At 38.3% G+C, this 15,775-nt stretch overlaps 1 protein-coding gene across 7 annotated transcripts in view; it reads right to left on the bottom strand.

Moving 5' to 3' along the window:
• evl (Enah/Vasp-like) overlaps window positions 1–15,775 on the bottom strand; it is a 176,129-nt gene that overhangs the window by 85,441 nt on the left and 74,913 nt on the right. Inside the window, exon 1 of one of the 7 annotated variants that reach the window (XM_008116938.3) lies at window positions 2,694–2,848. The exons of the other annotated variants lie outside the window; for them this stretch is intronic. Within the exon in view, the coding sequence (XP_008115145.2) occupies window positions 2,694–2,698 (5 nt within the window). The 5' untranslated portion in view covers window positions 2,699–2,848. Of the gene's footprint in view, window positions 1–2,693; window positions 2,849–15,775 lie in introns of those variants that run through there. 7 annotated transcript variants of the gene reach the window in all.

The raw sequence follows: 15,775 nt of genomic DNA, 5'->3' as shown, positions 1-15,775 counted from the left end.
CATGTCCAATTCCCCTGCCAAGACAGTTAGTTATCGGAGTTACATTGTTTTAAAAATAACCATTTACTTTCCCATTATTAACATAATAATCAGTTTCTTTCATAGTTAACTATCTTAGAACAGAATGCTAGAAGCCAGCATACTGGCCATGGTACAAACATAGCTTAGTAGGCAAACCCGGTAAACACAAAAGTAACTAAATTATAGTTGCACTGCAAAAGGAGTCAAATTTTCATTTAAAATGTGGTGCCTAGAAAAAAAATGTACAGATACTATGGATAGTCAAAAATATAAATAAATGAGTCCAAGAACAAATTAAGCCTGAATTCCCCCTAGAAGCCAAGCTGACTTAGCTGAGGACCCTTCCACGCAGCTGTATAAAATCCCACATTTTCTGCTTTGAACTGGAATATATGGCAGTGTGGACTAAGATAACCCAATTCAAAACAAAATTGTTAGATTTTCTGCCTTGATATTCTGGGTTATATGGCTGTATGGAAGGCTACCGAGGCTTCTGTACTTTGGGCATATCATGAGAAGACTTAACTTGCTAGAAAAGATCATTATACTTGTCAAGGTAGAAGGCAGTAAGAGAAGAGGAATGCCACATTCCAGGTGGATAGACTCAATCAACAAAGGCACAGTCCTGAGTCTCCAAGACCTGAGAAGGGCTATTGAGGATAGAGTGACTTTGAAGTCTCAATCAAATTAACAACAATCAACAGTCAACCCTTCATATCCAAAATTCTGCACCCACATATTATATCATCTGTGGCTTGAAAATATTTTTTAAAATCCAAGAAACAAACTTTGATTTTGCCATTTATATAAGGGATATTATTTTAGTGTGCCATTGCATACAATAATAACATAGTACCGGTACAATAATGCAATATATGTATGTGTGTGTGTGTGTGCGTGCGTGCGTGCGTGCGCGTGCGTGCGTGCGTGTGTGTGTGTGTGTGTGTGTGTGTGTGTGTGTGTGTATATATATATATATATATATATATATATATATTGGAGCCCCCAGTGGTGCAGCACATTAAACCACTGAGCTGCTGAACTTGCTGACCAAAAGGTTGGTGGTTCGAATCCAGGAGCGGGGTGAGCTCCCACTGTTAGCCTCAACTTCTGCCAACCTAGCAGTTTAAAAACATGCAAATGTGAGTAGATCAATAGGTACCGCAGTCATGGTGGCCACATGACCTTGGAGGTGCTGGCTTAGAAATGATTAGCACCGCCCCCAGAGTCAGACATGACAAGACTTAACGTCAAGGGGAAACTTTATCTTTACTTTATTATTGCATATCATAGGACTAGTGCATTCACGGATTTTGGTATCCATGGGTACCTTGGAATTAAACTCCATAGGCTTCCATGGGCCCAGTGTAACTTTGCCTAATTAACTGCTTCCAAGCTCTGGACCTATTTCTGAAGGGCAAACTGTTCAGTTTCGTAATCTAAATGTTAAAAGCCTAAGCGTGAGCCTGGGAAAATCCCAGTTAACACAAAATCTCATGACGGAGAATTCCCTGTGCTGGGAATCCAAACAACTTTATGGCAGCTAGTAGTTCCAGCTGTAGCAATGAATGAAATTTTCTTATGGAAATCACAGTGAACAACAACCTCACTCATCCTCACTGCAATTCCAAGAAGGTGGCAGGTGCTTAATGTATTGCTACCAAAGGGAAGATAAGCAAATGGCTGAAAGGAACGTGTGCTAGTAACGTGTTGCTACTGTCATGCAACAGTTTTTCATTATTTACAGAAACTAGTTGAAGGACCTTGAAATACATTCTACTGTTTTAGTTAAAACTGCTAAATCATACAATCCAGCTTATAACACAAATACATTTTCAGCTAAACAACACAGGCAGGTTGATTATAACTGACCTATAAAATTCTTTTAAAAGTATTGCTTTAAGAAATGTGAATGTATTCTTTATATCAGGTCTGTTCATAAACTTTCACATTGCTCAGTGAATAAGCCGCTTCTTAAGTCTGTAAACCTAGTTGATTAACTAGACCAGCAAGTTTCTTCATCCTTGATTGTTTGCATTAAAAACCACAAACTGGTTCAGTTAGAAATGTTGTTTAACAGTTTTGTGGAAGATTACAAACCCAACCCAACACCGGCACTTGGCAAAAAAAGAGTACAGTGGAACGACAAAATACAGTTTTATTATTGAAACAACATAAGCATAAACAGAATGCAATTCATTGCACAGCATTTTGTGAATGAGATTGGGAGATTCTAATGAATCTCTTTGAGAATTATTGAAGACTGGCAATGCAAAAGAAAACAGAATCACACCAGGTATGTATCTGGATCACTAAATGTGCTTTATCCATGGTCTAGATCATTTGTTTGGTCTGCCTCTCTCTCTCGTAAATACATACATAGATGCATACACACACAGCAAACAGATTTTGCAATCTTTTTTCATAAATGAACTCCTTTTTATAAAGCAGGGTTATCGCTCTGCAGTGGATCTGTGTCATGCATTCTTAGTAATGTACAATCCGTACACATTCTCAGCCTCAGAGGAAGGCAAAGGCAAATCTCCTCTGAACAAATCCTGCCAAGAAAACCCTGTGACAGGTTGTCCTAATAAGGGTCACCAGAAGTTGGAAAAGTCTTGAAGGCACACAACAGCAACATACCACTCTGTACATACTATCCTTGTACTCACCCCATTGCCAGAGCAGGAATTATTCACCGTATATTTTTGAAAATACAGTCTTAACAGCTTATCCGGCACCGATGTAACACTAAAGCATGTAGTCTTTTTGTACGTTTACCACGTTATAAAGCAGAACGTGAAGTAAGCCAAGCAGTTCAACTCGAAAGTTTACACAGACTCTTGTAACCAAACAGGAAAAGGAAGCTTTACCAAAATAGAGAGCGTATGTGCAGGAAACTACTCTGCATTTTTGGTTAGATTTTTTCTCTCTAAACAAACTCTATTGTTCAGCAGAGAGACCAGTAGAGAAGAGATATGAATAATCCAAATTAAAATTCACAAACTGGACCCCCCTTATTGGCAGAGTGAGGATACAAACTGAAGTTGGAGCAGGTTCAGAGAAGGGCAACAAGAATGATAAGCATTCATGTAGAAGAAAACACAAGGAAATGTTGAAGAAGCTGGGCATGTTCAGCTTGGTGAAGAGAGGACTGAGGCATGACATGATTGCATGTTTTAAATACCTCAAGGGCTGCCACAGAGTGGAGAAGGCAGGCCTGTTTTTTGCTGCCCCAAAACCTTATGGTTTGAAGGAATTTCTTGACAGTAAGAACTGTTTGGCAATGGAATCAATTGCCTAGAGAGATAACCAGGAGCTGACCACTTATTTAGGTGTGAACCCAGCAGAGAAGGAGGCCATTTCATCATGGAGAGGATTACATGTAAAAATAAAACCTTGAGTCAGTTGGAATCTAAATCTGTGAACACTATCAAAATTGCTGTGATTTTTCTTATTTTGCATATCTTAATCTGCATAATTCATTTTGCATAACTTGTTCTGGTTTCAGATAGTCATGGGAAAGCAGAAGAAGCTATGTTGAAAATAACACCTCCGCCCAGACTGCTGGTAACGTGGGTCATCCCCTCTACCTCTAGCTCAGTCAAAACACCTGGGAACCCACATGTTGAGAACCACTGCTCTAGCTTATGGGATTTCAGCAGGTATTGTCCAGATGTTTGGAAACCTAGCTTTCAATACCACAAGGGCTAGAAACCTTTTTTAAAGTGCGTGCTGTGCTTTTTCCCAGCATCAGCTGTATTGCAAAATAATGGTTGGATTTAGAAAATTTGTTTGCCTTGTTTATGTTGTCTTAACAAATCCTGACACTCCCCAAGTTACAAACATCCAACTTAGTTAAGAAGGTGATAAGAGGAAGCGAGAGAAATTGACCCCCAGGAAGGGAAATTCAGTCCTGAAAGAGTTATCATGGGAAAAGGGTGTCTCAACTGAAGCTTTCTCAGCAATCCGTATTTCCACAACAAGCCAAAATTTCAAAATCCAATGATTGCAAGGTAAAATCTTCTGAATAGGGGCACAGGCAGCAAAACCAATTCCACAGGGGTGTTAAGCCTTCCCAAAATCTGCTGGCAGGGGGGATTCTGGGAGCTATATTCCAAATAGTGATGACCCAAATTTCCTAGGTAAGAAACAATCTAGATTGGCAATGCAACTGTGATGTTTTAATGAAGAAGTGTATGACTGCTATTCTCATCAAACCAGATCCACTTGACCTCTCTGAATCTGAGAACTTACTGTATCATTATTTGCCATCTTTTCAATTTCAACTGTATCTGTATGAATGAGTCAGGCTCATCAATGGACTTGCCCAGGATTAGCACTATCTCTAGATTTCTTCTAGATTGTTTTTACCTTTGATGTCTTTTGTGCAGGACTAACCAAGTTAGCTACATTACAACATGCATTATTGCCTGAAAAATCCAGCAAGGTTATCCTACATTACAGTTGAGATGCGGAACCATTGTATGGATCTTTTAATTATGGCTACGACCATATTTTATTGTCTCTATTTAAATTAAATGAGGTTGCTTTTATTAATTTTATATGTCAGTTTTCATCTATTGTTTTCTGAGTGATATATTGTCCTATTGTATTGTACATGTTATGGCACTTTTCTGTGTCACTGTATCAGCCACCCCGAGACCCTATGGGAGATGGTGGCTGGGTACAAATAAAGGTTGTTGATAATGATAATTACTACTACTACTACTACTACAGTTTTGTTCCATAACTGTTTAGCCCGGCTCCCCAGTAAAGTCTGACTTCCAAGACCCTATCACTAGCAGTATAGCTTCTCACCTCATAGAAACACATAATTAAGTACTTATAATTAATATATTGATTATAATTAATGCAGGCATTTTCATACTAATCCAAAGTTCATGTCTTACCACATTTTCACCTTGGTAGTGGTTTTACTTTAGTTTTACTTGCTATAGTGTTGTTATTCTTTGTTCCTGTTCTTTTAAAATTATGCACCATCTCCAATCTGTTGTTTATATTGTCTATGTTTTGTATTTTATATATTATTGTCTATAATTTATATTTTAATGTATTTTCCTTTGCTCAGAGAATCCTGGTTATTGGGCTGCCTAAATCACAATCCATTAATCAGATATTTCAGCCCAAGATGTTGCAGAGTTACTACTCAAAGCAATGCTGAACAGGAAGGCATTCTTACAACTGATATAGGGGACTGTAAGTAGAATCTAGTGTTTAAGACTTTTTGACAGCAAATGGCCTTTAGGGTTTGCTACTACTGTGTGTACTTGAGATGTTCCATTTCCTTTCAGAAAGTGCCTAACAGCCTTATAAACTCTTCCTGTTGTTATATTTGAAGAGCGCAGAGTAGAGCATGGCGGAAATGTTGCTTTTAGAAGTGGGCTAAGGAGAAGTGAGATGTAAAGCAACACAGCTTTACAAAAGTGGCAAATGTTTTTTGTTCTGAGCCAAGTCATTTGGGGTAGAGGGGACTTTTCTAAATCACATGAAACAGCTCTGTTTAAACTCTTTGAGGTCCTATTCCTGTCCCAATGAGAACTTGTACTTATGGTTATAGTTGCTTAATTAAAAGCAAGAGGGTCCCAGATGAGTCCAACAGCCCCCACACGTTGCTTCCACACCAGAGCCTTTTTAGATGGCACTATTTTTATGCAATTGTCTTTTTATAACAACAACAACAACAACAACAACAACAACAACAACAATCGCCTCTCCCTGTGGCTCAAGGCAACATGGTTAAAACAAAACACTTATACCTATAATACTTATAACAAACATACACATACATATGTGTACCATCTATATACCTGACAGTTACAAAGAACAGTTATGGAAGCAAAGTGGTTGCTTCCCACTTTGTAAAGTATCAAAATAATGTTATTTTGCTATCCATTTTTAAAAGAAAAATAAGGAAGAAATAATAGCTAAAGCCTCAGTGGGAATTGAAATAGAAACTAGGGCAATTAGGAGTTATGCATGCATAGAACATGTGCGTGCATATTCATGCTCATAGGCTTTCTCATAATAGGGCTTTTGAGGTAAAAGCCACTCAGGGGTGGTTTACCATTGCCTTCTTCTGCACAGTAATAACAAGAGTTAGCTAAAATCCTGCTGTTTTGCACATATAGTTTGGCTTCTCAGCCTCTTTGGTTGCATCTTGACTGTTGAATTAATGCAATTTGACACCATTTTAACTTCCAAAGTGTCACTCAACTATTTTTTTAAACCTTTCAAAATATTAAAATATAATTAAACATTACAATTATTATTATTTTTGTTAAAATCGAATTAAAACAAAAAAGTAAAAATGGATGATATTAATAATTTTAAAAATAATTAAAGGTGTGTAAATATGGGACATTCACTACGCCTAGCTCTCAGTCTCAAGACATTGGGGTCAAAAAAATGCAAGTCTCATTCAATGCAGATTCCTACTCCCACTGTCCATGTTTTTTCCAAAGACGAAAATACGGTAGATTCCAATTCCACAAACGAATGGCATGGAAATCTAATTTGGGTTATTTGCTTGCTTTAAAAAAGACATTTCATTATTTTTATGCTTTCACTAAGCAAAACCACTTAATGTTTAAAGAAAAATAAGTTATATTTTGCAACATGGCCATACAGCCCAGAAAACTCACAGCAACCCAGTGATTCCGCCCATGAAAGCCTTTGACAACACATCTCTATGGGGAGAAACTGTTCCAAGACACATGGAGATTGAAAAAAGCTCCAACAGACCTCACAACCTCTGAGGATGCCTGCCATAGATGTGGGCGAAACATCAGGAAATAATGCTTCTGGAACAGGGCCATACAGCCCAGAAAATTCACAGCAACCCAGGTTATATTTTGGTTATAGTATTGTGCTGTATCTGTTCTTGTGATCAATCCAGGTTCAATAACTCACAATTTACACCAAGGCATTTCAATCTGATCTGCAGAAAGTCAAAGATCTCAGCAAGGAGAAAGCAAAATCAGGCTTTCAGTAGTTAAAATACCTAAGTAACCTTTTTAGTAGAATGATAACAACACACCTGCCTTTCTTTTGACAGCACAATTGCATTACAGAGCCATAAGCAATTTCTGGAAATGACTTCCAAGTGACCCCTAAAGATCCTTGGAAGGAAGAAAGAAAGAAAATTAACAACCCGCCAGGGAGATTACAAATACTGAAATTATTTCAATGCGACATCATTATTCTTAGACAGTCTAGCTGGGAATCATATGATCCATTAATACATTATTTTTTGCAAAAATAAGCATCTGCATAAAACCAATTATCATCCCGCAAACGCTGCCTTCCAAATTAGGTTACTCGGAAGACAGTCCAACCAATTTCAGGAGGGCTGATTCTGAAGAAAATTGGCAGAAGTGCAAAGCCGCAGCTTGTTGACAGGGCTCAATATATTGTCTTGCCATAATGGTTTAGAGTGCAAACATCCTATTCGCTTGATGAGATGACACCTCCAATACTTAAAAATAAAAACCAGAACTCTTTCCACACTTCAGAAATATATAATCATGGATTCCAAGAAATCCTGATAATTTATTGAGTGGCTAAAGCTCTCTGGCCAAGAATAAGAATTCTAAATATCCTTCCCTAAACTGCAAACCCTATAGGAGAGAGCCCAGTCCATCTAACTCCATCTCTCTTTTTATTCTTTTCCTCCATTTACGTAAATCACTGCTACTGTTTTTCGATTACCATAACTCCCACTATGCTTGCATTTTTTATGAGTTAGAAAAGATGCACAACTTCTCCAATTATTACAAGGTCTTATTTCTTATTTGACTCTACCTTGATGCTCTGGAGAGCTGCTGATGGTCGATGTGTACCTGGGGCTCTTAACCTTTTCTCCGAAACCACTTATCAGATATGCAATTTGATTATCATATGCTCCAAAGCCACAATTTTTCAAGGATGTAAAAAGAGCTCTGAAGAGAAGCAAGACCAGATATTCTCGTAAATATTTATCAGACATATGCAGACAATACTCATATTTCTAGCCCAATAGACATTAGCCAACTCCTCAATATTAGGTTTATTACTATATCCAGTTGTCACATCTATGATCATATACTCTCCCACATATTTGTTGTTATCATGATACCGGGTTGCTGTGAGTTTTCTGGGCTCTATGGCCATGTTCCAGAAGCATTCTCTCCCGACGTTTCTATGGCAGGCATCGTCAGAATTTGTGAAGTCTGTTTGTAGGCAAATGGGGTCCGCCTATCTATCTATCTATCTATCTATCTATCTATCTATCTATCTATCTATCTATCTATCTATCTGTGGAAGGTCCAAGGTGGGAGAAAGAACTTTTGTTTGTTGGAGGCAAGTGTGAATGTTGCAATTGGCCACCTTGATTAGCATTGAATGGCCTTTCAGCTTTAAAGCCTGGCTGCTTCCTGCTTCAAACAGACAAGAGTTTTTTCTCCAACCCTGGACATTCCACAGATATATAAACCCCACTTGCCTAGTTTCCAACAGACCTCGCAACCTCTGAGGATGCCTGCCATAGATGTGGGTGAAACATCAGAAGAGAATGCTTCTGGAACATAGCTATACAGTCCAGAAAACTCACAGCAACCCAGTAATTCCAGCCATGAAAGCCTTTGAAAACACAGATCATTGTGTTCTTTCTTTTTTGGAAAATTGTTACATACTCCTTGTCAGTAGAGTGACTACTTTGCTCCAGATTGCAATTGGGACATATAAAGAACTATCCAATGTCCTGAAACCTAATCCTAAAATAAGTTCAGGATAGCATGTTTAAAGTTTAAATTGAAACTGAAAGAAAAACCAATGGGGAGACAGAATCCTCATTTGGGGACAATGCTTTCCTCATAGCCAAACTTCTGCAGAAAGCATGAAGATCCAGGTAAGAGTCCTTAATACAGAAAATACAGAACTAGATGAAACACACAAGCAGACACAAAGAATTTTCTTTTTCTTTTTGTAATCCACACTTCCTTTCCCCTTCTTCCCTAAGCAGACACACTTTCCTCAGAAAAATCAACAATTAATTCTATTACGCCTTTGTTATCTGTCTCAAATGACCCAAGTGAATGACAACTTTTTTGAAAAGAAAATGCTGGAGCTACAGGAAAAATGCAGGATGTTGTTGTCAATTGACATACTGTCTCCAGCAGTATGAAGAGAAGTGAGGAAATGTTATGTTACGAAGGATTAAAGCAAGGGATTTATATACTGCTAGTATCATCAACTGGATAATGAAGCCAAGATAGCATGAGTTAAACAACGCCCACAAGTGACTAGGATTGCTTTTACTTGCATCTCTGAATAAGGATAAAAAATCAAGTACAGAAACATACCTGATCTCATTACAATATATTTATTTCTATGAACCAATGAAAGAGGGTCAAAATTATTACATTTAATGTTGTAGATATAGAAAAGATAACAAATAGATACATTCTGACTATTTTCAAACTTAAACTTAGAATCACAAAATCATAGAGTTGGAAGAGACCTCGTGGGCCATCCAGTCCAACCCCCTGCCAAGAAGCAGGAAAATTGCATTCGAAGCACCACCGGCAGATGGCCATCCACCATACTCTGGGGTAGAGAGTTTTCTCACAGAAAGTTCTTCTTAATGTTCAGGTGGAATCGCCTTTCCTGTAGTTTAAAGCCATTGTTTCGCGTCCTAGTCTCCAGGGCAGCAGAAAACAAGTTTGCTCCCTCCTCCCTATGTCTTCCCCTCACATATTTATACATGGCCATCATGTCTCCTCTCAACCTTCTCTTCTGCAGGCTAAACATACCCAGTTCTTTAAGCTGCTCCTTACTGGGCTTGTTCTGCAAACCCTTGATCATTGTTCTATACAAGACCAATACTAGTTTTATGAGACTCTAAGGGTCTGGGTTCAAAATCCCGCTCCTCAAACATTCATAAAACTATCCTCTAATATTTTGACTAAAGGCTTAAGTTTGATTGCATCTTCTAAGACAGCATTTCTCAACCTAGGGGCCGGGACCCCTGGGGGGTAACAAGGGGGGGTTTCAGGGGGATCACCAAAGAACATCAGAAAACACGTATTTTTAATGGTTTTAGGAACTCAAATCCCTCCAGTATTTTCTGTTGGTCATGGGGGGTTGTGTGTGGGAAACTTGGCCCAAATCTATCGTTGGTGGGGTTCAAGGGGCTCGTTGACTGTAGGTGAACTATAAATCCCAGCAATTACAACTCCCAAATGTCCAAGTCTATTTTCCCCAAACTCCACCAGTGTTCAAATTTGGGCACATGGAGTACTTGTGCCAAGTTTGGTCCAGATCCATCATTGTTTGGAATCCACAGTGCTCTCTGGATGTAAGCGAACTACTACTCCAAAACTCAAGGTCCAGTGAATGAAAATACATCCTGCATATCAGATATTTAAAGTACGACTCCTAACAGTTGCACAATTACAGTTATGATGTAGCAATGAAAAGAATTTTATGGTTGGGGTTCACCACAACATGAGAAACTATATGAAAGTGTTGTGGCATTAGGAAGGTTTAGAACTACTGTCCTAGTCATACTATGTGTTACTTGGGTTTACTTTTTATCCAGGCATTTTGAGCATGACACAAATGTTTTAAAAGTTTTGCCTTCGAGTTCTGCTATCAAAAGAGAATGACAATTCTTTCATAGCTCTATGTATGTAGAATCAAGAAACCATGTGTAGCATGCAATGAAGGTTAAGAATCACTGCTTTTTAAAGTGCCATTGACTTCAGTAAAAAAGTCAAGTGTGTTCTGAACTGATGTCAGTGGTACTTAAAAAGCACTTGACTCTGACTAGACTGTGTCAGTGCTTTGTCTATATTCATTGTGTTTGCAGGAAAGAGACAACCAATTGAAAACACAAGCATCCATCAAGGTGAAAGCATTGTAACTTTTGATTCTCAAAATGTTTAGACTTCAGTCCCCAGAAACCTCAAATGTTGTGGTCCACATTGAGAGATGGTAAGAGTTGAAACTAAAATATCTGGAAGACTAAAGCATGGGAACCCCCAATTTATGCTTAAAAGGGTGCTTTCAGACATCTGAAGTTTGCCAGTATATCAAAATTGTTTTGTTTTGGCCACCAGAACACATCACCAATCAATAGTATTCTGAAGATCTAGATCAGGGGTCCCCAAACTAAGGCCCGGGGGCCGGATACGGCCCTCCAAGGTCATTTACCTGGCCCCCGCCCTCAGTTTTAGACTTAGGCTCGCCCAAAGTCTGAAATGACTTGAAAGCACACAACAAAAATCCTACTTAACTTGACTATCTCATTGGCCAGAAGCAGGCCCACACTTCCCATTGAAATCCTGAAAGATTTACAGTATGTTGGTTAAAACTGTTTTTATTTTTAAATATTGTATTGTTCTTTCATTTACTAACATTGTGCTATGGTAATAATATAATATATTGTGTATACATATAATATTGATAATAACTTATTTATTTATTTATTTATTACAGTATTTCTACCCCCGCCCTTCTCACCCAATAGGGGACTCAGGGCGGCTAATAATAATAATACAATATAATAATATTGTATAATAATATAAATTATATATAATATATTAAATGTAATATTACTAATAATATTACGGTATAGTGGTATAGTACAGTATATTAATATATAATGCTAATATTGTACTTTGCTAATAATATAGGCCATCTGTCGGGGGTGCTTTGAATGCGATTTCCTGCTTCTTAGCAGGGGGTTGGACTGGATGGCCCATGTGGTCTCTTCCAACTCTACTATTCTATGATTCTATGATTCTATGATTCTATATAATATATTGTATGTACATACAACTTGTAAGCTGCTCCGAGTCCCCTTCGGGGTGAGAGAGGGTGGGGTATAAATGTAGCAAATAAATAAATAAATAATTGTTGTTGCGGGGGGGGGGGGGCTTTACAGTACAAATAAGATAAGTGCAGTGTGCATAGGAATTTGTTCAGTTTTTTTTTTCAAATGATAATTTGGCCCCTCAACAATCTGAGGGACCATGAACCGGCCCTCCACTTAAAAAGTTTGAGGACCCCTGATCTAGATGACTTAACAAGTTGTGCTGGAGGCAGCACTGCATACAGAAAAAAAAAACTTGTAAATAGCCATAGGCAGCACTTTGGCAATCTACTCACAGACACATCAGGTCATTTGTAGTAGTCACCTGACAGTAACTTTATTATAGTATTACATGATAATGATATATTGTCTAGTTTACAATTTTCTTGCTATAGAAGTCAGGTATTTTTATTCTTTTTTGCTCTACTTCTTGCATCTTACAGTACTTCCCTGTGCGGGATGTTTTACGTTGGCTTTAAAACTGCTTCGTTTCTCTTTTTTTGTATGACACATTTCTAGAGGCATAACAGCCAATCTAACTAGCTGCCAGATAGCCTGGACCTGAGTCCAAAGATTGAGGAAAAGAATGGAGATATATATAATATGGGAAGAAAAAATCTTATAGCAAAAATGGGGTAAATTTGAACTTAATGTCTGGCTTTTAATGTTTCGACTATCTAGTAGCAAGAGTTCAAGGGAAGGCAGTGGGTCTTTGGTATCTACTGGGGTTTGATTTTAGGACCCCTTGTTGACACCAAAGTCCATGAATGCTCATGTCCCATTGTATATAGTAGTATATTAAAAAGAAACGGCAAAATAAATGTTTGCTTTATAGAATATTTTCAAGCCATTGATGGTGGAATCCGTGGATGTAGATTTCATAGACATGGAGAGCAAACTATAGTTCCAGCTCCACCCTGATGTCCACCGTCGTGTAGCTCTTGCAAGTATGTCAAACTCTGGACATCGCTTCAAATATTCCACATTTTCAAGCTATATCAGAGTTCAATATGGAGGCTTCTGGTTCAAGGTCAGCTGTCCTCTAAATCTATGAATGAAGGATCTGATGGCTTGAGACTGACACAGTGTTTTTATAACTATTTAACACAGTGGGTATTGCAAAATTCTCTCTCTATAAACTGTGGTTTGGGTAATGAGCCAAGACCCCACGCTGAGCAGCAATGAAACAATTTATAGACCATATGGAGAGCCATAATCTGCCAACTCACACATACAATGGGAGTCTCTGGAATGGCTTTTTCTAACAGTGTCAACTCACAGCACATCTACAGATTAGCTGATGCAGAGCAAATGCCAAGTCACGGGAACAGCGCTCTATGGAAATGCATTTAGCCTCTTCCAAAATGGCTAACAGATTTAATTTAAAGCATGAAAGGATTTGAGGCCCCAAGTGCCTGAGACATTTTTATAACATATATTTAAATAAACATATCCATACAGCCAGTCTCAAGTCTATGAACAAGAAAGACTGGAGACAGTGGTGGTACAGGACATGAGCCAGCCGGGTTTCCAAATTCACAAAGAGGACAGAGCAAGACCACACACCGTGGGCAGATTGCTTCTAGATAAAAAGGAGTTCACCCATACCTGCTTATGTCTGCGTTACTATAAAAAGGTTTTTAAAAATCTCAACCAGTATGCAGTTCGACCCTTTAACTGCCATGGCTCAATGCTATGCAATCATGGGAATTGTAGTTTTACAAGGGCTTTAGCCTTCTCTGCCAAAGAATGCTGGTGCCTCTCCAAACAACAAAACCCACAATCCTACAGCATTGAGCCATGAAAGTTGAAGTGGTGGCAAACTGCATTAATTCTATAGTTTAGAACAGATGCATCCTGGGGGTGTTTGGGAGCTACAGTCCAAAAAATCCAAACTTTTACAAGCTCTTCTGAAACTGAATTCACCTACTTGGAAGAGAAGGCCACTGGGGAAACCAAGCAAATATGTGGAACATAGTAAGATTTATAGACTTAGAGGAGGAAAAAGGACTGCCTTGAAGGTGTGCTAAAGGATAGTTCTCTTTTTGAAGTTTTTCTCCATTTGAAGGGCGATCCTGGACATTTCTGATTTAAGGATTAAATAACCATAAGAGGGATATCAGCATCTTTCAAATCATTCATCTGCAAACAACACTTGCTCACTGTCTGCAGCTGAGATCTTTTGCAATTAATTCTGTTTTACATTTGTACCTATAATTCAGAGCATGCTGTTTTGCAAGATAAGCCTTTTTTGTCTCTTATTATGTGTAAGTGGCCACCTTAAATATGAATCTAAAGAAGCGGCAAGATTCCTGATTCAGTCTTCTTATCAGTAATGGGTGGTAGCTTAGAAGCTTCTCATTTATGCTGTAAGAACACAGCGGAAATGTATATTTCCAAGAGTTCAGTTGATGGCACTAGTGCAATTCAGTCAGAATGCAACAGCAAAGATATCCTCCAACAGCAAACTTTGATTACAGTGCTAATTCAGAGGCAAGACCAAGGAAGACTGACTAGAAATTATATCAGTGTTAAATCATCATCAATGCCACTGACTTACTTAAAAGGGAATGTGATATGCTGAGCGACCCCTAAAGATTCAATCCAAACCAAAACCCTAATTAATTTGCCTGGGAACCTCATGCAGTGAACTTCAATGTATATAAATAATTGGTTTGTTATCATCTGAGAGATGCTCTTCTGCTCTTTGGTCTGAGCAAAATCGAGTCAATGCAGTACAAACAGAATGCAAATCAAGCAAAGCTTCTCCCAGCTCTGTCATTGCATATGCTGTTTAGGCCATTAATGGTTTCATAGATGAAATACTGACCTCCAAGACCCCTTACAAAGCTAGTTTTCCAATCCCATGACAGGCAGCAGCCTTTGCTTATGGAGCATTAGAAGCTGAAACTAACGGTGGCTTTTCTAACACATCAACCTTTACACTATGTAACAAAATGTGAAACATTTTCTGTTCCTGGTCTGAAAGTGTTATTTCCTGTTTAAATGTGCGGGACTTACTTTGAAAGATGTTGTTATACTCCAGAAATTTCATTTTTGTGGCTGCCACAAACTATATTGAATTGATTAAGACTCTATAACATATTCACTGAAAAACTATAACTGCAGGATTTCCCATAAAAACAGAGTTTAATAAACCTTTTCCATGTGTTTATGATGCAACCAATTACAAAATGGCATTTATAACCCAGGAACAAAAATCATGTTACAGTGTTATTTTTTGCTCCTTGTCTTTGCTCTTTGATTTTTTGCTTTATACCTCTGTTCTCCTCCCTTGCCCATTTCAGTCTTTTTTGTGTCAAGGTTCACTTGCTTCTAACATCCAAATAATGGTCCTCATTTATTTAGCAGATGTGCAGCAGGAAGAGTGTGTTTGGGAAGCACTCTTGTGTAGCCTTTCCTCAACCTTTTTTTATTCTGGAGTCACTCTTGTAATAATGTTCAGGTCTAATGTATCAGTGTATATGGTATTTTAACTTGTTTAATGCTATCTGTAAGCTGCTCCAAGACTTCTTGATACAGGGCGGGGCGGGGTATAAACATTTCAATAAATATATTTTCACCACCAATGTGCATGCCTGTGTGTGTTGTTTTTTTAAAGTCATCAATAAGACCCACATGGAAAAACAAACCTGCTGGCTTTCTACACATGAACATGAATGGAAGAAAGGATAAGCAAAGCCTGTCCTTTTAATGTAGCTAATGGCCCAGGATGCTACACAGAAAGCACAAGTTGACCTACTGCTCTAATTAGGCTAGCAGACATTTTGACATTTATGTTGTTGAAAGTAGACAATGTTAATAGCTGGAGGGAAGACTGTCAGTGCTTCTAACAATCACGGCATCACTGGCATTGCA

This window comes from Anolis carolinensis, chromosome 1 (genome assembly GCF_035594765.1).
Source record: "Anolis carolinensis isolate JA03-04 chromosome 1, rAnoCar3.1.pri, whole genome shotgun sequence".
Lineage (NCBI taxonomy): Eukaryota > Metazoa > Chordata > Lepidosauria > Squamata > Dactyloidae > Anolis > Anolis carolinensis.
This window is presented reverse-complemented; position numbering and strand designations above follow the sequence as displayed.